General features: G+C 37.4%; 1 protein-coding gene across 1 annotated transcript; it reads left to right on the top strand.

The window, feature by feature from the left end:
* The first annotated feature begins 14,592 nt into the window (after window positions 1-14,592).
* Window positions 14,593-23,785, top strand: LOC109397149 (sulfotransferase 1 family member D1-like). The gene is made up of 3 exons (XM_019669488.3): window positions 14,593-14,845; window positions 14,951-15,130; window positions 23,012-23,785. Exons 1-3 carry the CDS (start codon window positions 14,688-14,690, stop codon window positions 23,676-23,678), a joined length of 1,005 nt encoding a protein of 334 aa, XP_019525033.3. The 5' UTR covers window positions 14,593-14,687; the 3' UTR covers window positions 23,679-23,785.
* The last annotated feature ends 1,648 nt before the right edge of the window (window positions 23,786-25,433 follow it).

Genomic DNA, 25,433 nt, shown 5'->3' with positions numbered 1-25,433 from the left:
ATATTCACTATTACGTGGTCTGTTTTTATACCTGTGTGCCCACGCGAAAAAAAAAGCATGCAACTAATTTGCGCGCAGGAGTCTAAACGAGTGAAATCCCCGCAAAAGATTTGAAATGTCATTTTGACTATGAAAATACTTCAACTTAAACAGATCAGCCTATGATACAGGAAAAATTTGGGTACAGGAAATGAAGAATCATAACTTTGTAAAACTCTGGTCGTACAGAGCAGAAAAACACATTTTAGAGCATACTCTTCAATATAAATGTATGTACCAAAGGGATACTTATTAGCAATATTGGAATGTCCTGAATCTGTATTCCACTAAGAATAAACCTTCAGTTACATTGTACCGAATATGACCTTGCCGAAATTTCCTCAAAGGTAGTTTTAAATACTAATATACGGCTTTACTCATCTCTATGAGCATAAGCGCATAGAAATGTCAATTGACGTATTCCCGGCCTGGAAGGATCTTTGGAAGCATTCTTGAAGGAATTCTCGTAAAAGCCTTGAAACTATCACTGGAGAAAGCCTTTGTGGTATCCCTGTAGGAATTTCTGAAGAGAATTACTGGAGAGATTTTTAAATAATGTCCGGAGAAAGAGTCTTGGTGAATTCCTGAAGGATCCCCTGGAAAAAAAACGTCTGAAAGAACCTAGAGGAATAATTGTCAAAATTCCTGATAAAATCCCTGAGAAAACTACCGAAGAAATTGCTGGGGGGATTCCCGTATTAATCCCTGGAAAATATTTAGACAAGTTCTTGGAGAAATTTTTAGGAGAAATTTCCAGAGAAATACTACACAAATTTCAAATCTTGTTGGAATTACTGAAGGAATGCTAGAAAAAGTCCTAAAACAATTGTTGGAGGAAACCCTTGAGGCATTCTCGGGGCAATATTATTGAAGGAATCCCGTGGCAAATTTTTGAAAGATTCCCTGAGAGGATTTCTAAAGAAACACCCTCAAAACATCCGTCGAAAAACTCTTGGAGGAAAAATAGGATATATTAATGAATCAATCACATTACGAATTTCTGAAGGAATCCCCGTGGATGAACCTCTAAAGGTAGAGACAAATGCCGCATAGCGGCATTTCAAAAAAAAAGCTTTTAATGTATCTCTTGCAGAAAATATGGAAAATATTTGAGGGGGTTAGATGCAAAAAGGTGTAAGTGACAAAAACTCACTTTCGAGTAAATGAGGTTTGAAGTTTTTGACCAATTATTCATCCCATACAAAATGTATGGAGCTTCAAAAGCAACCCAATTTCTCCGATTTTTTGTATTTTTTTAATCATCGTAAAAACAATCTTAAAAAAGTTCCTGAAAGCTTGAAAACTGAAGAATTTTATAGTTTACTCAGCTCAAAATTGACAAAATGGTCACTTACACCCCTTTGATTTTGGGCCCCTCATTTCTAGATGACTTTTTGAAGAATGTCCTGTCTCATGTATGTATTCCTGTAAAATGATCTTGAAGAATTCCAATACAAATAGCTGGAGTATGTCCTCTTTAAATCCTTGAAGTAATGCAAAAAAAACCTGCAGGAATTCTTGGATGCATCCTTGCAAAGGATGATGGAAGCATTTTTAAAATTTCTGAAGGAATCCCTGAATAATTTTTGAAAATATCTCGAGAGGAATTTCTACAGGAATCACAAAAGGAATTCTGTAAAAATCTTTGGAGGAATACCAAGAAGAATCCCAGGAGTAATGCATTACTGGAGAAATGCATGAAGGAATTCCTCAAGAAGTACCGAAAGGAATTCCCAGTGGAATGAAGCCTGAATGAATGCATGGAGGAATTTCTGGGTAAACTCCTGGAGAAATCTCTGACAGAATTCCTGGAGAAACTCCTGGAATAATTCGTGAAGAAATACCAGAAAGAGTAATCGGAGGAATGCCTGAAGAAATTCCTGAAGGAATGTCTGGATGAATTTTTGAAGGAATACCTGGAGGTATTTCTATAGGAATACGTGGTTTCTTGGAGGAATTCCTGAAAGAATCCCTGGAGAAATTGCTAAATGCATCTGGAAGAATTCCAAGAGAAACCCCCAGAAGAATTCTGGGAGGAATCCCTGGAGTAATTTTTGAAAAAATCGCTGGAGGAATCTCTGAAAGAATTTCTGGAAGAATTCCTGAAGAAATACCAGAAAGAGTTCTCGGAGGAATGCCAGAAAAAAATCTTGAAGGAATGTATGGAGGAATGTCTGGATGAATTCTTGAAGGAATGCCTGGAGGTATTTCTATAGGAATACGTGGTTTCTTGGAGGAATTCCTGAAAGAATTCCTGGAGAAATTGCTAAATGCATCTCTGAGGGATTTCCTGGAGAAATTCCTGGATGAATTACTGGATGAAACCCTAGAGGAATTGCAGGAGGAATCCCTGGAGGATTTTTTAGATGTATTCCTGGAGGAATTCGTGAAGGTATTCGTTTAGAAATTCCTGGGAGAATTCTTGAAGGAATTCCTGAAGAAATTTCTAAAAAAATTCCTTGAGGAATTCCTAGAAAAAATTCTGAAGGAATTTCTGGAGGAAGAATTCTCACAAGAATTTCTGGAAGAACTCTTCGAAGAATACCTGGAGGAATGCCGGAAGGAGTTCCTAGAGTGATGCCTGCAGGAATTCCTAAAGGAATGCCTGGAAGATTTCATGGAAAAAATTCTGGAGTAATTCCTAGGGTAATTACTGGAGGAATTCCAGGAATTCGAAGGAATCCCTAGATGAATTCCAGAATGAAATGCTGGAGGAATTTCGAAAGGAATTCGTAGATCTATACCTGCGGAAATCCCTGAAGGAATTCTTGGAGGAATTCCTAGGGTAACTCCTACAGGAATTTCTGGAGGACTTCATGGATAAATTCTTGGAGGAATTCCTAACATAACTCCTGAAGGAATTCTTGGAGAAATTCCAGAAGAAATGCCTGGAGAAATCCATGGAGCCTGGATTAATTCCTGGATATATCCTTAGAGGAATTCCTGGGAGAAATCGAGGAGAAAATCCTGTGGGAAGCCCTACAAGAATAACTGGAGCAAATCCGGGAGAAATCCATGGAAGAATTCCTGGAGGAAACCCTGGAGCATTTCCTAGAGTAATCTCTAGAGAAATTTCTGGAGGAATCTCTGTAAGAATTCTTGGAGGAACTTTTTTTATTTATTCATTTCGTCAACCGACGTAAACTGAAACATTATACATATACATATTTTTTTTTCATATTTCCAGAGACAGAGAAATACGTTTAAAAAATACACACATTTGAACAAAATCTTTAAAAAATAAATTAAATAGTGTTTGTAAGTGTTTCTTTTTCTAATGGTATGTGATTACACTTCCCGTCATAAGTATAGACTCACAAAAAGTATTGCAACAATATTACATCACATTGACTCTTCTCGATATCTCCAAAACCTGAGGACTTACAAAAATACTGTCTTCAGGAAAGTTTTTCAGCAGCCCAAAAGCAACAACTTTTCTGAAAACCCAGAGGAATCTCTGGAGTAATCCCTGGATCAATTCCCAGAGGAATTCCAGAGCTATTCCAAAAAGTATTCTTGAATAAACTGCCGATGAATTCCTGAAGAAATCTCAAGAGGAGTTCCTGAAGAAATCCCTGGAGGAAGTACTGAAGAAATTGAAGAAGGAATTCTTGAAAAAACCCTGAACAAATTCCAAAAAGAGTTCGTGGAGGAACATCTGGAGGAATCGCTGTTGCAGTTCGTGAATCCCTGAAGGAATACCAGAAGATCACCAGGAGGAATAATCCCCAGCAGGAATTCCTTAAGTAATCTCAAAAAAAAATCCTAAAAGAATTTTAGGAGCAATCCCTGAAGGAATCCCAAGAAGAGTTCCAGGAGGAATCCTTGCAGGATTTTTTTTAAATAATCCTTGGAGCTGTTGTCGAATGAATGGAAAAAAATTCCTGCAAAAATACTTTCAATGATTCCAGATGGAAATATTGGAGCAACCTCTGCGGAATTCTTGAAGGACTATAAGGAGACATCCCTAAAAAAAATACTATGAAGCAATACCCGCTGAAATACATAGAAGAATCTCTGGCGAAATTCTTTAGGGAATGCCTGGAGAAATCATTGAAAAAAACCTTTAAAAAACACTGGAACAATCACTATCACAGGAGAAATTCCCAAATATCACAGGAGAAATTCCCAGAGAAATGTCTGGTGAAATCCTTAAAGGAATTCTTGATGGAATCTCTGGATGAATCTATGATGGAATCACTAAAAGGAAGCTCAGCAAAATTACAAGAGGAGTTCTTTAATGCATTCTTGCATAAGTATACAGATGTATCTGTAAAAAAATTTGAGGAATGGGAGGAATTCCTGAAGCACTTCTTGGAAGGAACGCTGAAACAATCACTTTCGGAACTCCACAAGACGTCCACGGAGCAATTCACGACGGAGAAATTCCAGCAGGTCCCTTGAGGAACTTCTAAAGAAATGCCTACAGTAATTTTTGTCCCTGGAGGAATTCATAAAGATGTCCCTGGAGGAATTGATAAAGAAATACCAGGTATTTTGCTCTTAGTATAACTTGTCTGTGGTATAACGTTCGTTTGTATTGAATATCCATCAAATTTGGCATGTTGTTATTTAACCAAGCTTGTTAATTGGAAAAAAATATTATTAGATTGCAGTGATGCTCTTAGAGAAATATTTGGGAAAATTTCTTGTGGTTTTCGAGAAAAACAAGTTTGATAATTATGGATAAAATCCTAAATTACTAGAATAGCTCATTTCTTGAGATTTTTTCTGGAACTCCTAATTATTGAAAATCTTGAGTTGACTCCCCAAATTAAATAAGCGCTGAAAATATAACGCTTATTTAATTTCTGATGTATACCAGTTTAATTGAAGCAATCAACACTGAATAAGAATGAAGCTATAGTTAAAAATCAACCATAAGTTAATTTATAGCTGCAACACCAATACCATATAACTACAAAGCTAAGTTTTCTTAAACCAATCACTTGTCACTGGGACTGCCTTTACCGCACTTTAATCCAAATCCGGGGAATTTCCCGGAAGATGTAAAAACTCAAACTAACCGAATAAGGGTCTCTAGCAATAAAACAGCTGCAACTAGGGTGAACAGGTATAATATGCCCCCCTAAGGAAAAATGGAAATATCTCTGCACTCATCACCGTGTTTTACTTAATCAATGCATTTATTAATTGAGCAAAGTGTTAGCTTTTATCCGATAACAACCTTTTGCACGATATAACAGCGTTTATACCGTAATAACGTGTTTTCTAAAATCAACAAAATCATAAACTCACAAAAGCGTCGGGGCTAAACGCCCCAGCCACGGTATAATATGATCCGCAACAACGGGTTAGTATGCCCCTATGTAGCGGGGCATTACGCTCCATAACAACGGGGTAATATGCCCCTACCGAGTGAATCCGAGCCGGACAAACGTCAAATATCGGAACTGAGATCAGCTGATGCAGTGCATTGACTGTGAGCCATATTATCCAGCTGACGATGGGGCATATTACCCGTTTGAGTGTGACTATGAAAAAACTTATTAATTACAAAATTTAATTGCAATATTCTTATTTTAAGTGCAGAGGTAAGTTATTTTACTTCATAATTTAGTGGACAACAGCTAATTTCATTGGTTTTGCTTCATTGGCGCGTGCTAGCGCTTGATTTAACCACATCGATAATTACAACAAATGTGTGTTTTCAATTTAGGGTTGTATATTTATTTTGAAGGGTACAACAACCACAAAATTGACATAGTAGACTAGTCTCATGAATATGAAGCCTCATACAATGATTTTATCCATTCACTATTTCAAATTCCCTGGAAATTGAAGGGGGGCGTTTTGCCCCGTGGGGGCGCATTATACCTGTTTACCCTATACAGTACAATATGTAATGCTGCCAAATTCACAAACCAACACCGCTTCGAAGCTTGTTATGCGATGTTATCATCAGTTAGAAGCTGAAATAAAGAAACTGTTGGTATATCAACACGACTTGTCAGATGTAAACATTATTGTCAAAACAAACTGTAAGTTCGATATGGACCAGTAGCCCGAGCAAAGTCCAACAACATAATGATAGCAAATCCAAAACACGATTTGTAATCAGCAGCTAATTGATATCACATTTTGATATCGATTTATCTTGATTATATTTGATTTCAAATTTTGATTTCGTTTTGCTGTCAATTTAAATTATCATAAATATTAAAGTGTAAGTAATTTTAAAACTTCTAAGCATTCTAGTTTAATTCATTTAATCATACATTATTTGTTCAATTATCTTATTGTATTTAGGTTTCCATAATAATCGCAAAAACTAACGATTTTTTTTCATTTTTTGCACTGATTGCAAAAACAGTTATCAATTTGCTATCACTGATGGCAGGAGCGGTTTTCAACTTGCTGTTATGGGAACATTTTTCTGCTTTCATTTTTGATGTTTTAACCGTTAAAACGACCAAAACGACAACAACCTGAGTTATCAAAATTTGCAATATCACAACATCAAAACTAGTTTTCAATTTGCTATCAGACTTTGCTCGGGAGGTCTGTGCCAAAAAGGGAGAAAGAAAGAAAAACTGTAAGTGGGTTATACAGCTACAACACAAATACTTTACAGCTACCCATCTCAGTTTGCCCGTGTAGTTGCCGGCTTAGAATAGCACTACGGAACTCTGTTCCGGGGGTAAAAGCCCACCAAACAGGGATCCCCAATCCAAGGTGTCAGGCGACCTGTGCTGAGGGATGAATGGTTGAGTGAGGGGGTTTAAAACATGCTCGATCTTTAACGGAGCCCGTAACGTGGGTAGGTCTCCCTTTTGGGTTGCGTTACGGAGTAAGATCTACCAAACTGAACTTGTTAAGCTAGGGTAATGCGTTTTGGTAATAAGGATTCATGGTACAAAGCCCTCGTTACTAGTGACAGTTTCTAAAATTGCATTTATTTTGCCTTACGGATAGTTAAAGACTCGGATTGTCCTCGCCGAGACTACACTTGATGTAAGGAAAACAAACATACTTTGCGTATCTAATTGCGTAAGACCAAGCCCACTCATGGGCTCAATCAAGCGTTTTAACGGTAAGTAGAGCCCCAAACAAAGAAACGAACCGCACCGGTCGCTGCTAAGTAGGGCTCGAAAGCGAAAAGTTTACGTACGGTTCGTAGCAGGGCTTAGAATATAGAGACACGCAAAGTACGGTCTCTATCCGTAGGCTCGTGCGCTCTCTCGCGTTTAGCTCTCTGGGTAGCGTAAAGAGGAGACGAAAGAACATGAGTATGGATTTGTTGCCCGGTATATAGTTTCTAGAGAATGATTTTCTTGTTTTGTATAGGTAGAAATTTATTTTAGTTTGCATCAAATATTCAAAATTTTTATTTTTACTTGCTTAGAAATTTTCAACCAAATAATATAATAGATCGTTACACGAATAACACAACAAATTGTTTGACATACAATTGTGATAGAGTGACAATACAAACGCAGAAAAATAATAGGTTTAAATTGACAAGCTTTGCTTAAGTATGTTTTGAATAAAGTTTTCCCTTCTTCGCCAATTTTAGGATCATGCATATCGAAAATGTATTGATTTTCTCTTAAAATAGTTACGATTGTTCATAATCGCACTTTTAGTTTTTGATTCGGCCGATCGTTTCGAAACTTATATTTGAAATGTATAGTGATTCAGTGAGTTTTGCTTTTTTAACACGTACATGCTTGAGCCGGGGTTTCTACGCTGCAAGTAAAGTTTGGTTTCGCACATTTAGAAAAATGTCCAAATAAATAACTCGCGAAGTTCGTTCCGACAAGTTAAAAAATTATCGTCATCCGTCTCAGATTCCGGTGAGAATATGTGCGTATTTTCTAACCCGAAAAGATACCATTTTACGGTAATAAGTGACCACAAGGTTTTTTTCTCCACTTTCCGGGCTGATATCCCCCGTTTTGTAAGAGCTGTGCCTCGCGTTTCGTTTTGTCGTGTATATTTCGAAAAAGGCAAAGGAGTTTTGGTTTGATTGTTTTTTTTTAAAGTGGTCGTCAGTGGGTGGTTTATTAAATATAAATTTGAAAATATAAATTAAATAAACGAGACATTAGGAAGAAAGTGCGCGAAATGAGTAACTTCACCCTTGTAGAAACAATAGGGGAAAGCAGAAAAAATCTGCGACAACCCCATGTGAATAACACCGATCATAAAGAATAGGAGGTTCGACATTATTTAGATCTATAAAAACAACCCAACAATAGGGGAGATTTTTCCAATATTACACATTTTTTATTCATAGCATTCTTATATATTTAAAACATATTCATCAACATGTAATCTGGATCGTTTGGTATACGCATCCTTCCTCCCCTGTAAATTCGAGAAGTACCTTGCCGAAAGAAAATATTCTGTACTCCAAGTATTTCGAAGAACACTTTGCGCGTAAATACAACGCAATAGACCTGGCCGCTTTGATGTATGTGTCCTGATATGCTGCAAGCATCAATATTGACAAGAAAAGTAACACGATTGCTTTCCAGGGTGATTCCGCGTACTGGCTGCGTATGTATAATATTAGATTTGAGTACCGTAAACTGGAGTGTAGTTGATCAGTGAGGCGAACCTGATCACTCAATTACCCGCGGATGTTGACTATCAAGGAAGTTATCATTCCATTTTAATGTTACGTCATTGGATTGCGAATGGTTAACAAAAAAATATTCCTTCCTTGAAAGTCGATATCCGCGGGTAATTGAGTGATCAGGTTCACCCCACTGATCAACTACACCCCAGTTTACGGTAGTTATGATTTTTCAAAGATGCTTTGACTGTACCTAACTCAATTCAGATATCATAAAAACAGTTATTTTTTTTTGTAAAAACAAACTTTAATCATACCGATAAAAATCTAAAAAACTGAAGTCGAGCTGCCAAGTTTCATCAATTAAAATGGGCGGTGTGCAGGACTGCCATATTGTAGGTTCCTCGTTATAGAAAAAGCAAGTGTTGGATGTTAAAATACAACAAATGTTGTATGAAGTGCCAAAAAAGAGAGTGGGCTCATTACGTACTTTCACAAATACGCAGTCTACTTCAAGCGCATAGAATCTGCTTCCAACAAAATATTCATATACCAGTATATAAAATATCGCAATATATATTAAGATTTCCGATTGATGCTTTGTAACTATAAAGTTGTGACTGAGTATAGAATTAGCTAATGTTAAAATACACGTTTATGAAAAAAGGTTGCGCAAACTTATCGCAGACTGTTAGAAGACAGCTTCTACTATGACCAGGATTCAAGAATTTTGACCTACGCGAAGTTGTAAAGGAGACAACTACGTAATAAATGTGTTGGAAATGCAAGGGATGTAATTATTCAATAAACCTAATTATTAAAAAAGATGCTCAAAATCTCAAATTCAGATAAATTTCTTGCGAGAAAGGCAACATGGATATCGAAGAGATGGATATTATTTTAGATAAAAATTCAACCAACTAGTCATACAGTAAGCAACAAACATATAATTTAAAAAAGATAGCTTGAATTCCGGGATTAAATACAATCATACATTATTGAGAAAATGATATCTTGAAAAGCACCTAAACTGGTACAAATCTCCAAGGGAATTATTTATTTGAGTTCATTTTTTACTAACAGTTTTCAGTCTTATCCAAAACCCTTTCTTTCAAAATATGAGCACAGATTATTATACTGAATAAGATTTGCAATAACACTATAGAAATAAACAAAATATTGCGATGATTTACGGAAGTGCAAAAAACCGATGGTACGGATAGAATAGAGACCACCGGTGCGCAAAGGCGACCGATCATTATTTTACTCACATGGAAACGAACGACCGGTGCGAAAATGGGTGGATAACGAAATTAAAAATCGTTAACGACGTGCTGTTGCGTGTGTAGTGTTAAGCCCACGAGTGGGCTTGGTCTAATAATTAGTAGGTACCTACTAAGGACTGATAAGTACTGGTGGTACAAGGACTCACGTGAATTCTTATTACCGAACACATTCTCTAATTTGACAGCGTTTTGCAACTAGCCCACAGAGAACAGACATCCAAGTCCAGTTTCGAAACTGTGTAAGGAATTTAACGGCCATTTGAAACGGCAACACAAGTGGCAATAGCGTGGCGCTGCAATCGGGAAATTTCCCGTACTAATTTAATTCACCACTTGAAATGTTTCCATTCACCACTGACTGTGGCAATATGGTGTTTGTGTGGCGTTAGTGTTGTCATCGTGTATTGGTTTGCAACCCTACTCAAGTAAAGATTCAAATCCTTACACAACTTTCCGAATGAAATTTGTTCTAGCCTGGATGTCTGTTCTCTGTGACTAGCCTAAAGCCCCGGGTTTTTCAATGTTGTCCTGGGACTAAACTAGAAGCAAGACACGGATGAAGCCAGAGATCCGATGCATGGACAAATATCAGTTCTACCGTTTTGTTTTTCTCAAAAATAGAATCGATTATGTGTGATTGAGGGCGCACTTTCGCTGGGATTTATTTCCCTGTGAAAACGGTACTTTTTCATCACATTCGATTTCTCGAACCTCTGAGGTAACAAAACAAGATCTGTACAGAAATCGATGCTCCATTGCCTCTCAATGACAATGGAGTAGTACGATATGCACTAAATACTAAAGATACGGGTATTGCCACAAAAGATCTAAATACTGGTCGCAGTGGCTCATCCGAACAGAAAAAAAAAATCCATATCATTTGGGTTGCTTTTATTGTACTCTAATTCAAGTCCGCAAGAGTTGTCTGTAGATGTGCCAATCGATTAAGAGTCCAACAGCTGATTTTATACAGTATGCACCGTAATGTTGCCAAATACACAAAACAGCAGCGCTTTGTAGCTTTTTTAAAAACAGCCTAAACTAAAAGGTGTGATGAAGAAACTGTTGGCGCAGCCATGAACAGCTTGATGAATGTAAACATCATTGCGTTTGACATTTCACAAGCTTTTTCAGCTAGAAGTTGGGTCAGTTCTCTAGCAGCACTCTATTAAAGCCTTATCTTTATATATAAAAATGAGTTTGAAGTTCCTTTGAGGCAACAAAACTCATGAACGGCTGAACCGATCAGGATGACTCTTGCATGGTTCGATTCGTATTCATGGTGACTGTGTTTATATGTAGAAAAAGTTACGAAAATCAACTTGAAAAGTAACAAAATTGATAAAGTACTGATTTTCCATAAGCTGGGAAGGAAATCAACACGACCGAAATGAAATCAATCTAGAGTGCGTTGCTGCGACCTCAACGGTTGTCAAACCTCCACAGCTTGGCAAGACAAAGTTTGCCGGGACAGCTAGTCTGATATAAAAACGAGCTTTGTTATTTATATATAACAGGGTGGCAGCGAGGACATCATCGGGAACAGTGGATGCGGAGATCGGGAGTTCGATTCCAAGTAGCGGCAAGTACTTTGACTATTCAATTTTGAAAGCAATACCTCCTGTCGAACATGATTTGCATCACGGTATCATAACCTGAAATTATATTCAATCGAAAATTTTTGGGTAGCCGTATAACTATTATCTACATAAAATAAGAAAGATTCTAGTAAAAGGCGTACAGTGACCGGCACAAAAAAAGATCCACCATATAGTGATTACAGTTTCTAATGAAAACTACATGTAAAGATAAAATACACCTTTCTATGAATGCACTACATCCATTTTACATTGTTTTAGTAATCTGTGTTGAGAAATATTTGGTTTATTGCTTAAAATTGGGTATGACAGAGAAAAAGATCCAATTAGCAATTAATGAGCCATTTTACGAAGTGACAACAATGTTGATGATGATATTGATTTTCACGGGTTATTGGACGCTACCTCCTGTCAAAATTCATTCATAAAATCGGCTCGTAAAATGGACTATTGTAATTCTAAAACTTCAAAATTTCGCCAAGTTTCCACACGTTTTGCTTCTCGGTGTATGCTACACAGCAAAAAATAAATGCAACCCGCCTGATGTAACTCATTCCGATGTACTAAATAATCAATGTAATCACGATTCTTATGTACGATTTCATCGTTTTGATGTAAAATCTTTTGTTCTTATGCGTACATCGTCCTATGTAATATTCATGCAACCGACGTATTGATCGGGTTGCAGCAGTTCAGATGTAATATTACACAACAGTTTTTTTTCTGTGTATTGCACGCAGAAAAATTACGCTTGTTTAAAACAATAAAACGCATGGTTGATTTTCAAACTGAGAATTTACTTATTCCAAAGTTAAATTTAATCGTTTTCATTTAGAGTTCATCGATAAAAACAACCGATTACCATCATTTCATATAATGCCAACAATTCCATTTGTTTCAACAAAATAAAAACCATAAACATGGTCCGATAGCACTCACACATCTATAAAATGCTTACCCCAACATCGCCACAACGAAGAAGGTGTAGCAAATCCATCACGCCAACTTCCAAGTGCAGCTTTGTCCGTGATGGATAACGCGCAGGTACTCACGACAGCATTCACAAAAAGTTGATCGGTTTCGCCTTTTTTGTCTTTTTTTAGTCGTTCTCCTCCCCATCCGCTCACCGACGGTCTAAAAATAGATTTCCGAGCTGCCGCAGTTGCTGCCGTCACCAACACAATCACATTCCGGGTTTGTTAGTGGCAAAAGTGCAGTCGTTTGAATCAATCCATTATTTCATGTAGAAAATACCATATCTCTGTTTGTTTTAACAAGTTGTCAAAAATTTCGCCAAATGAAAATATGTGTAATATCAAACAGTAGAACAGTTCAGTTTAAACTAGAAATCAGTTTGTCGCTATAGTAAACTGAAAAATCGGTTGATTTGAACTAGAATTTAATTGTGTTTACAATTTATTTTTCTGCGTGTTTAATGTATTCGACATATGAAATTTGTTTTGACATGAGTTTTATCAATTTTAAGGTGATATGGGACGAGTTTATTTTTCATGGTTAGTATAATGGGTCAAATTTTACCTAAATTATAGAAACTATCTGTAAGTAAGAATGAATGCTATTAATCTACAATATAACAATAATTGGGTTGTTTAGTGAATAAAATATTGCTATTTTCTATAGTCCAATCGAAAGAGCTCATTTTTCTGAGTATAACCTGATTTTATTGCGTTCCAATACCTTTGTTTTGATGGTTAAATTAACAAAACAGTTTTAATTTCCGTGGATAGAATGACAGCTCAATCGATAAAATGACAGTTCGATCCGAACAAAAAAAAAATATCCATACAAACTTTAAATGCATTTTTAAAAATAGTTCTTGGACCCCAAAAATTATAAAATTTTGAATATCGACTAATTTTTGGGTGGAGATTCCGATTATGAAATAATCCGGATACCCCTAAAGAACCTAATTCAGCTTGCATACATACAGTAATAAACGCTCAAAAATTCATGACATTCGGTTCATAGAATCCGGAGGTATAACAGTTCAAAGTTGGCTGTCGGATAATTATACCTTTTACCAGAATCTTTGTTACTTTATGTAGAATAAACTGATTTTTCCCAAATTTTGATCATTGATAGATAACTAGTTGACCAACGTATAGTAAAAATTTGAAAATTGTTTGAATCAGTTTTCTAAAAGTTACAGCTAGTAGTCTCGATCATTTTGCCTATCCCCAGTATATGTACTTTCGTAATGGGGAACTTTTTGGAGGAAACCCCTTTAATGATCGGTCTGAAGCTCTCACATTCCACATGGTCATCTTTCTAGCGAATGGAAGGGTATACTTTAGAAGGTCGTTTTCAACTTCAGGACATTGATTCCAAATCGGAGAATGATTTATTGATGTTTGACCACCTGAACACCCCTGTGACCAGTGACCATTACTGTCATCTATTGTGGTATACCCCTGTTCAATAACATTTTTATTGAATGTGCTATTCCTCGTTGCTACTAGCTACTCAATGACATTCATTTTTTAACAATTAAGTTGATTTTTATATGAAAACGGCTACTTAAGTAACCGGTGGAAAACAAGTAGCCGGTAAATCCACAATATCAGTTTGACTTCGGTTGATCTTTCTCAAATGATATCTGGTCGGGCAATGTCCTGTGAAGAGCCCAATGATTATGTTCATAGATTTTTCATTTAGATTTATGTAGTAACTTTTCTGTAATCTTGCTATTTGGCGTTATAAACAATGTTGATTGCCTTGCATCAAAACACCCTTAGTGAAATGGTGCCTGGGATGTAGAGAATTAGATCTCAGAGCTCAATCTATACTTCAGCTCCAGGGTAGTCACATTAATTTTCTCGATGCTCTTTCAAACATCTACATCTGTATTAAATATCAACGAGCTTTGCTTACTAGACTTGTTTTACATTGTGTCGGCCAGTGTTACTTATTCTACTGAGAGCCTAGAAATAAGCAACCTTCGTGAATCGTTACTTAATTGTCGCTGAACCGGCCCCCACGCTCTCTCAGTTGAACAATAACGAACGGAGAAGTTGTTTGTAACATATTGTGCCTCTCTCAATCATCTTGTTTTGAGCATGGTGGATTGAATGTGAATGAAGAGATTTTTGAAACGGTCAGCTGTATACCTAGTTGAGTCCAGTCGCGTTTCGCCATTCGAAGCACGCAGCTCAGTGTTGTGTACTGCTCTACGACAATCGCATTCTTCTAAACTGCACAGATATGGCGTTCGAGTACATCGCAATTGACGATCCCGTCTTCAAGGCAACCTGCGAGGAACGGAACCAAAAGGACTATGTCCTAGTCAAACCGAAGGACTTCAGCAAGGTTCCCATAACGCTCCCAAATTGGGAACCGGAGCCGTGCTGTTTGGACACAAGGTTCGTTTCAGAAATCCCCTTATTCAATTTCCTTATCACAATTTGAATGTAATGTAATCAAACCACAAACACTATGCATTTGCGTTGTTGCTCCGCGTTGCACAGATACCGCAGGTTGGATCAGCGTATCAAAGATATGGAAGTCAAGCCGGACGATGTGTGGTTGGTTACGTACCCGAAGAGTGGAACCACTTGGTGTCAGGAAATGATTTGGCTCATCTGTAATGACCTCGACTACGAGAAGGCTGCCTCGGTTAAGCTGCACACGAGATTTCCGTTCATGGAGTAGGTATTATACAGTAGTGAAACGGAATGTTGTAAAACGGGGTAACATCAATCATCGGGTATCATCTGGATTCTAAAAATGTTTATATGATATGGTTTACGTTTGGAACCTTTGCTTCTTGTTCTTCTTCGTTCTGGATTTACGTTCCAACTACAGAGCCTTCTGCTCAGTTTTATGCAGAGCTGCACAATATCAGTATTGTTAGTTAACTACATACTGATATTGCACCACCCAATCACTATCACTGTAGGCCGATCAATATCAAGACGATAATGGCAAGAAATGACTTATTATTAACCCGCAATCACTATCATTTGTGTCCAGCCATTTGGCCGAATGGGTCATTTAACCGAGTGCCGTTTGGCCGAATTAGATTCAAACGAATTCAGAGAAACTTTTTGACATACTAGCTGGCAATATGATCATCATAAATAGAGTAATACTGATGTGGAGATCACTTAACTTCATCATTCAATTTTTGGCAAAACGGCATTTTTTGATTTTATACCAAAGAGCACCTTTTTATGAACCACTATTTTTTTAAGATTTTTAGTACTTTATTTTGGTACCCAAAATCAATTTCAAACAGATTTTTTTTAAATCACCATTTGACAGCTGGGCAACTGCTTGACAGTTCCGCCCAGTACAAAAGGCGACGAGGGGTGATTCGACATATCGCTCCCATACAAACTTCAAATTGATTTTAAAATAGGTTCCCGGGCACCAAAATTCATGAAAATTTGGATTTCGGCTCAGTTTAGCATGTAGATTTAGAATATGGAATTATCTCAACACCGCTGAAGAAGCCAAATTGGCTAACATAAACGTGAATCTGCATTGAGATTTATTAAATAATTTTAAAGTAGACGTGTGCTCCGAGGCTAATTTCATCGACGCCGGCGGCATGCCATAAGCCCTATTCGGCGGCGGCGTGAGCTTGTTTTTTTGTGAATTGTTACTTCTAGTCCTTAAAAAATGTCAATACAAGAAAGCTTTCTGAATTTTTGTTTGAATTCCTGAAAGAGGTGCCTTAATGATTTTCTTTACATATTTCCTTAGGCCTGAAGCTTAGGGTTCTTTTCGGGAATTTCTCCAGAGATTCTCTCAGGTGTTTTATCAGAAATTCATCCAGAATTTTTTAAATTTTTCTTCTGGAAGTTCCTCCAGAGGTATTCTTAGAAGATCCTCAGATATTTCTCCAGGGGTCGAATCGTAATATTTTCTGGGGATTTAAAGAAACCTTTCTTCGGGGATTCTTACAGAATCGGAGACCCTTTATAAAGAGAATATATATATAGGAATCCTTTCACCTTTCAGAGATTCTTTCAGGAAGGAGCATCTGAAATCACTTCAGGACCCAAGTAACCAAACGTTCAGATAAGAGGGTACTTTATAGGCTAAGCAGCTTGTTGGAGGTTGCTCTTTAGCCTTCTAAGCAGCTCCAAGTAATTTTGGGACTTCACATAAGAAAGTCGGTTTTGGGAAGTTTTTGGGAAGTTCACATAAGAAAGTCGGATAGTCTTCTAAGCAACTTCTGACGAAACATCCTCAAAATGAATGCGAAAACAAAAATGAACTTTTTAGATTTCATCACTACTTGTTGTTGCTTGTTATTATTGAGAAACAGCTCAAACTTACTTAACATACTTAAGTACTTCTGCATATGGCACTCCTATGTAGATTTGAACCGGGACCTCCTGCGTGATAAGCTGCCATCATACCGTTGCGCTGCATCAGATACATAATATGGATAAGTTAACTTCACTACTATGCAAACCTATGCTAAGTGTGCAAACCTAGATGTCGACTAGAGGATTGATTCAAGTCAGATTTCATCCGCTTTGCACTTCATCGCAATTGTGGTGTCGGGGTAGAGTGTAGGGCTCTAACGCAGCGACTAGCGGTACGAATATGGTGGGCGTCATATTTATTTTTTTTCATTTGCGCTTCATATTCATTGATTTGCTGCATTTAATTTAGTTGTCTATGAAAATTTGCTTATAAAGATGTTTTTGCTAAAATGACGAAAAAAATCCTTAGAACATCAAGCTACTGAAATGAACTTCAAGGAACTAAAAAGTTCCTTAAAGTTCCGAGTAGCGTCTTAAGTAACTTTCAAGTTCCACGAAGTACAGATAAAGTTCCGAATGGAACTTTCTGGCTGCTTAAGAGACTAACAATGAGCCTTGCTGGAACTTATGTGCGAAGTTCCAGCAAGGCTCATTGTTAGCCTCTTAAGCAGGTGAACTTTGTGGAACTTGAAAGTGCATTTTGTCATGGGAAGCGAAACTTTTGGTTACTTGGGGATTTATATCTTGACTTCTTTTGTTTCAGGGATTTTTATATACTTATACATTTCAGACATTTTGCAGGAAATTCTTTCAAGCATTCGTCCAGGAGTTCTTCCAGGGTTCAGAGATTTTCTCAGAAACATCCTCAGATTTTTTTTCCTTAAATTTCTCCAAAAAATACACATAAAATTCTTCTAGAAATTCCTCCAAAGCCAGGTCTGGAGATCCTCCAGGTTTTTCCCAGAGGGTTCCTCCAGGAGCTCCTCGAACGATTGTTTCTGAAAATGTTTCAATGAAATGAAGTCTCATCAAGAAATTTTTATGCATTCCAATAGAAGTTCCTTCAGGTAACTCTTGAAGAATTACATCACATTTTTTAATGCAATTATATAAAATACTTAATAGATACTTAGAATACTTAATAGATACTATCTATGGAGAAATATCTCAAAAAATTCCTGGGGAAATTCCTCTCGGAAGGAAATATTTCTGAAAGAACCGCAGCAGGAATTCCGAAAACCTACCTTTCGGTAGACATTTCTTCGGCAGACCCTGATGAAATTGTTCAAGGGATTCCAGGAGGACCCTTGAAGATGCTTGGAAAAATTTCCGAAGGAATCGCTGAAAATTCTGAAAATCAAAAAAAAAACATACACATTTTTTTTAGGTAATCTGTTACTGAAATTCATGAAAAATCCTTAAACTACTGGAGGAGTCTTTAGTTATATTTCTGAAGGAATTCCTGAGTAAGTTTTAGATGGAAACCATCGAGGGATTTCTGGAAGGGTCCTTGGAGGAATTTTTGAATAAATTGTCGATCAAATTCGTGCAGAAATCCCTGGATATATTCTTAACCGAATCCCAACTGGATTATATGAAAAAAAAAAACCCCAAAGGAATTCTAGAAAAGGGTTACTAAAGAAATTTCTGGAAATTCTCCCTCAAAAACCCTTGGAGGAATTTCTATATAGATTCATGAATTAATATTAAAAAAAAATTCCAAGAGAAATCTCTTACAAAATTCATGAAGGATTTTCTGAAAGAATTCCAGGAGGAATTCATGAACATATTCATGAAAGAATGTCTGGAGAATTACTTATGAGAAATTTCCAAAGGAATTGATGTAAAACTTTTTAGGGATTGTTTCTGAAGAAAGTTCTAAACTTAAGAATCCGAGTGAAATTTCCTAAAGGTGTCTTTAGAAGAAATCCAGGAGGAATTCCTGGTAACATACATGGAGGAATACCCGGACCAACTCATGAAGGAATCTCTATGTGAAATTCTGCAGAAATCTCTGGAAGAATATCTACTGGAATCACTAAACAAAATCATGAAAGAACTTCTGGAGAAATTCCTGACGACACTCCATGAAGAACTTCATAGAAATAGCCCTGAATTTTATTTGGAAGTAATCGATGGAGGAATCCCTGAAACAACCTTGGGATTGCTTAGTAAATAGAATTCCAGGAGTTTTTTTAAAGGAGGAACGTCCATAAATTACGCCACGGTTTGAGAAGAGAGAAGTTCCGAAAATTGTGATAACCCAAACACAACTTTTAGAGTTAAAAATTGACATTTGTTTTGTGTGACCTAATTTATGGAATTTCTAAGAAATCAATGGAGCCATTTAAGGAGGTTCTACATATATAAAAAAATCATATTTGGAAAATTTATGGTGGAACATGGCATCCCCAAACAATATTTCTGAAGGAACATTCAGATTTTTTTTTGAAAGAGACATTTCATTATTTTTTTTTGAGAAATTTCTGGAAGAATTCTGGATTCTTCATTGTTTAATATTAAAACGTTGTAAGAATGTCTGGTATCCATAAATGTTTTCTCAAAGAATCCCTGGATAAACTTCTGAAATAATCCATGAAAAAAATTCTTAAGCATGGAACGTTTTCTAGAAAAATTCTTAGTGAAATTCCTGGAGGGTCCTCTATAGGACATTCTGAAGAAGATTTCACGGAATATATGCCTACAAGAATGTCATTCATAAATTACTATAAAATCTTCCAAGAGATATACCATGATAATGTAGGAGAATGTGTTTGTGAACCTTCAAGTAATTTGTAGATACATAATCCGTAAAGAGATTCTCTTAATGCTGGAAAATGAATAAGTGAGAATCTTCAATGTATTGCAGTAAGAAATTATTTAAAAAAATGTTACAAGAAATTTAGATAAAGAACTCCAGAAAAATACGCCAGATATGTATGTATGCAGTTGTGGTGCTTTATACACGCGCAGGCAAAGATTTCTAAATAGTGGTTGCTTGCAACCCAGTGAGATCTGGTCTGCAAAACCTGGGAAGGTCTTGGAGTTTATCAATTCCATTGCACCTGACTGGGAGACGACGCGTCGTGGCAGTAGCTGATTACTTGACACATGGTAATTAGCTGGCTAGATGCGAATATCAAAACGGGACATGCCACAAAAGTTCAGCCTATTGGACGCAGTGGCTTTATTTCCCCAACAGGGGAGGAAAAAAAATGTAAAAAAAATTCAAACTGTTCAAAAATTACCACTATTATTGCTATCAGGTTTAAACAGGTGGTTCGTAAAGTGCTGGCGAGAAAAAGAAAATCTTTGTTATTTTTCCATCGGCGTGGGACATTTTGTTCAGCGGCGTGGAAAAATTTATACAGCGGCGCGCCGGGTCAATTTAACTGGCGGCGGCGGCGTGGAAAAACGTCGGCGACGGCGCACACATGACATGACTATTACCCAAGTAACAATGAATGCTGAACAGTGAGAGTAATAGATGACCATTGGCTGATCAATGGTGTCAGAGCTTGAATACAACGACAGCTGAATATTGGTCTGAAGTATGGCTTGTTCAACCTCATAAGTCAGCAATACATAGATGGCTGAATATCAAGTTGAATAGAATATTATTCATCTGTGTAACCAGCTTTAAAACATACACCAACATGTAGAAATAAGCATCTCTTGTTCAACCTTTAACCACAGAGAACAGACATCCAAGTCCAGCTCCGAAACTGTGTAAGGAATTTAACGGCCATTTGAAATCGGCAACACAAGTGGCAATAGCGTGGCGCTGTAATCGGTTAATTTCCCATACTAATTTAATTCACCACTTGAAATGTTTCAATTCACCACTGACTGTGGCAATATGGTGTTTGGTGGCGTTAGTGTTGTCATCGTGTATTGGTTTGCAACCTTACTCAAGTAAAGATTCAAATCCTTACACAACCTTCCGATTGAAATTTGTTCTAGCCTGGATGTCTGTTTTTTTTTTATTCTTAATCACTTAACCTAATTTACAGCTCTTTTTGTCCACTAGGGCACTACGTGAGCGATTCCAATTGGACGCTGCACTTTGTACAGCGCCTACATATATTCTATTCTAATTCAACTATTTCGAACTGGTTCCTTGTGGTGCTTCAACTTTTCTACCCTGTCCACGGTAGAATGATGAGCACGATGATGCTGATGTATGGCTGCTGTTCCTTCTCCAGTCCGATTGGGGGTCCATAATGAGTTGCGGTTTGCCAATATCCAAATTCCGGGTCCGTTAGAGCTATATGCTCCGAAGAGGGTCAAGTGCCAGCTGCTCTCGGGGTGAAGAGCAACTGACGAAAAATTGCAAGTGCCGGGGCTGGGTTCGAACCCATGATCATCCGCTTATGAAGCGAACGTGTGGACCACTGCGCCACGGGCCCCGACTAGGATGTCTGTTCTCTGTGCTTTAACCAAATAATTTTTGACAGCTGACCCAAACAAGTTTTTGTAGAGTTCACATCGCTTCTTCAGCCTAAATACAGGCTTAGTTCAACTCATGTTATTGATTATTCAGAAACAACAAGTAATGCTTTCGTGTTCGAGGGTACGTATACAATTGAGTATGGTGTAGGTACTTAGGTGAGTGATTGTAAATCAGGTGGTCCGAGTTCAATTCCCAGTTTTCCCATACAATATTTTATACATTCCTAAAATTAATTCCTCTACAGGAAATAAGAAGCCGCAAACGGTAGATATAATGTAACGAAAGTTTTTTTTTTAATTTTTACACAATAAATAAATTTGATTGACTGCTGATTAAGCGCATATTAAGCCTTAAATCAGCCTTTCAACAAACCTCAAATCAGCTAAAGGTTGAATAAAATCACCAAAATTAGATGCTTAGGGGCTGAATAAATGATTATACTTCTTGTGCACAGATTTTGTTCTAATGACGGCTGCTTCAAAATAGTTGGAAAACCGTTTGTACAGCATCAAATTTTTACCTGGGTTGTGATCATCAGCGGAGCTAGCATTTTCTTTTTTCTTACTCACTCTCCTAAACATACACGAGAAAGAAACAGATGGAAGAGGGGGCAGCTTGCCTCCTCTTTCATCTCGCTCATTTTCCTGCATGTTTAGGAGAGTGAGTAAGAAAAAAGAAAATGCTGGCTCCGCTAATGGTTGTGATAGGGTAATTGTTCCCATCGTTGTGGTAGTACCTATTGTTGCGGTAATGGCAATTGAGCACTTTTTCGACTGAAATGTTACCAAAAGGTATTTTTAATAGATGTATGGTGCTTAAATTATGAGATTGCACCATTTGTTTGCTTAAGATTTGCCCAAAATCCTATTTTAAAAAAATATTTTCCTAAATGTGTTTGCTGCTGTGTTCCTATTGTTGCGGTAGTGTTCCTAATGTTGCGGTATCCCATATGATTTCAATGGGATACCGCAACAATAGGAACAAAATACCGCAACATTAGGAACACATACCGCAACATTAGGAACACAATGTTCTTTCAGATAAAAACGAATAAAATGCTCATAACAACATCAAAGTGGCAATATTTCGTTATTTTCCCGTAGATTAAGGATGGATTTTATTATTTTCATTTCAATCCATGTAAAAAGTTTGCTTGGGGCGATACAATTGTGGTTTAAACATGAACCCAGCGCTTAACTCCTCCATGATCGGATCAATTACCCTATACACTAGACTGGTACAAGAAAAAAATCGCTCTTGTACACGTTTTGGGTTTCTCTTTAATTTTGCCAAGTAATCTGGTCGCATTAAAGTAGTCCCACCTTTAGCTTCCATACACATCTCCAAAATGTTCAAATATGTTCACATAATAGCCCTTCATAATCTCCTCGACATTTTATGAGTAAAAATCTTGAGAAACAAAGAAAGGTGCATGCTATACTATATAAGCTTTGCCACAGAGAACAAACATCCAGGCTAGAACAAATTTCATTCGGAAAGTTGTGTAAGGATTTGAATCTTTACTTGAGTAGGGTTGCAAATCAATACACGATGACAACACTAACGCCACCAAACACCATATTGCCACAGTCAGTGGTGAATGGAAACATTTCAAGTGGTGAATTAAATTAGTACGGGAAATTTCCCGATTGCAGCGCCACGCTATTGCCACTTGTGTTGTCGTTTCAAATGGCCGTTAAATTCCTTACACAGTTTCGAAACTGGACTTGGATGTCTGTTCTCTGTGGCTTTGCTAAGCACGATTCCGTCATACATTTTCATGAAAGCAACCCTGTTTTATGGTACCTGAATTATAGTGAAATCCCCGTAACTAATAATCATATTTCCAAATTCAGAATCGGAGGCATTCGCGATCTGCCCCCAGGAATGGATCCCTTCCAGGAAGTTCTCTCCATGTCTTCACCGCGGTTCATCAAGTCCCATCTTCCGGTTGCCCTTCTACCCGATCAAATCTGGACCGTAAAACCCAAGCTGGTCTACGTCCACCGAAACCCCAAATCGGTGGCCGTATCCTACTATCATCATTCCGTTTCGCTGCACGAGTACCGGGGAACAATGGATCAGTTCATACGGTCCTACATGAAAGAACTGGAGTACTATTCGCCATACCATCGGCACGTGATCGAGTTCCACCACTTGGACTACGAGGACAACATTCTCCACCTGCGCTACGAAGACATGAAGAAAGACCTGAAAACGCAATGCGTGAGTGCCTTCTTCAACAAATCCTACACGGACGAACAGCTGAACGCCTTGGCGCAGCATCTTTCGTTCGACACGATGAAGAACAACAGCTCGGTTAACTTCCGCGAGTGGGTCGAGTTCCTGCTGGAGAAAACCAATCGAACCGATAAGCTGGGCGATCAGGATTACTTGTTCATACGGCGTGGGGAAGTGGACGGATGGCGCCGGGAGTTGGATCCCGAGCTGCTGAAGGAACTGGACGAGTGGACTAAGCGGAAGGTCACTGATCCGGAACACATGAAGCTATTCGAGTATTAGGTTTTGTTCGAGTTTTGTTTGATGCTTGTACAGTTTTAACTACTGTATTACTGAAAATTATCTTTTTAAATAATCCTTGAATTATATGCAACATCAATGAAAATATATATATTTATTTTTAAAAACGGAAGCTATATCACACAACTTTAAGGGATTATATACAGGGTGTAAGGTTCCTGAGTGCAATCTTTTTAAAGGGTGATAGAGAACCATAAATGGTGAAAAAAATGATCTACGCATATGGTCAAATCTCAACCGTTACGTAGTTATTGAACTTCCCATGTTTCTTACTCTTATTGCCTTAACTGGCTATATCTTGAAAATGGTCAAATTTATCGCAATTTTTTGAAAAGTGATGGCCCCTGTTTCACTCTACAATTCGTTCTCTGACATCAAACTTCTATCTCTTATCGTCCTGTCAAGGTAAGCACATTTTTGCGCACTGTGCCGCACATTTACATCGAAATTGCAAGAAAACGATAAGAGCTAGAAATTTGGTGTCAAAGAACGAATTGTAGAGTGGAACAGGGGCCACAACTTTGCCGAAGAAAGAATTTTAATTGATTGCGCATGTTTCAAAGATAATTGACAAAAACAAATTAAAACATACTACTTTTGAGCTATTTGCTCTAGAAAACTAAGTTATTTAACTAAACCAATCGATTCGAAGAAGTCATTTGATAGAACATTCAAAAATCTTTCGAATTAGGGTCAAAAAACTACCATAACTTTGACCATTTTAAAGTTATAGCCAGTTAAGGCAATAATGATCAAAAACATGGAAAGTTCAATAACTACATAATGGTTGAGATTTGGCGATATGCGTAGAACATTTTGTTTTCATCATTTATGGTCCTCTATCACCCCTTAAAAAGTTTGCACTTTTTTAAAATGTTCTCAGATTCTCAAGTCCACCTCCAAAAAAAAAGTAACTGGTCAAAATTTCAGCATAATTTATTAAAATTGAGAGGTGCAACAAACTAATTTTATGTTTTTTTGACTATTTTTGTACTTCAAAAAATCATAACTAGCGTCGATGGGTCTGGGGGGTGACAAATTTCTCCTTGGTAATGTGTCACACAAGTACCATACCATAAATTTTCTTGTAAGTGGTAAGTTATAGGTATTAACTATAGACACTATAGATTCCATAGACTCGCGGAGGCGAAGACAACTGTAGCCAAACGAGCATGACGTCACAATTTCAATAGCGATAATGGATTACGTGACGTCATATTTGCTCGGTACACTCTAAATTAAAACACACTAAAATCGTATTCGTATTCCATGTCTCCGCGAGTCTATGGAATCTATAGTGTCTATAGTATTAACTAGTTGATGCATCATAAATTGATGGCTGTCAATTGGTTTTCAATTTGAAAATTAAATATTTTCGAACCTTTGTCTTCATTAAGAATAGGGGTGAGATGGGGTCAAGCGAAAAATTGAGTTCACACAACCAAATAGAAAAATTTTGCTAGTCATCTAGTGCGTTCGAGTAGTACCGTGTTTACCGTACCTCCACAGCTGAGACGAGACTCGCGAAGACGGTCTTCTTTTTCTCCACTTTGTTATTTTTTTCTTCTTCCTATCTGTGTTGACATTATGTTTTGGGCTGGTGGTTCAAACACGTACGTGACCGCATCACCTCACATGCAGTGTGACTGAATCCCATTCAAGCACAAAATCATGTTGAGGTGAAATTTTGCATCCCCAATAATCGCCAAGCAAAGTAATCATTGGAATATTTTGTTT

This window comes from Aedes albopictus, chromosome 3, assembly GCF_035046485.1.
Source record: "Aedes albopictus strain Foshan chromosome 3, AalbF5, whole genome shotgun sequence".
Classification (NCBI taxonomy): Eukaryota; Metazoa; Arthropoda; class Insecta; order Diptera; family Culicidae; genus Aedes; species Aedes albopictus.
The sequence above is the reverse complement of the archived record's forward strand: the minus strand, read 5'-3'. Positions and strand labels throughout refer to the sequence as shown.

Excerpts from the sequence above, each read along its gene's own strand:
- LOC109397149 (XM_019669488.3), top strand. The coding sequence starts at position 14,688 with ATGGCGTTCGAGTACATCGCAATTGACGATCCCGTCTTCAAGGCAACC. Across the intron at positions 14,846-14,950 it reads CCGTGCTGTTTGGACACAAG|ATACCGCAGGTTGGATCAGC; the intron begins GTTCGTTTCAGA and ends CGCGTTGCACAG. Across the intron at positions 15,131-23,011 it reads ACGAGATTTCCGTTCATGGA|AATCGGAGGCATTCGCGATC; the intron begins GTAGGTATTATA and ends TTCCAAATTCAG.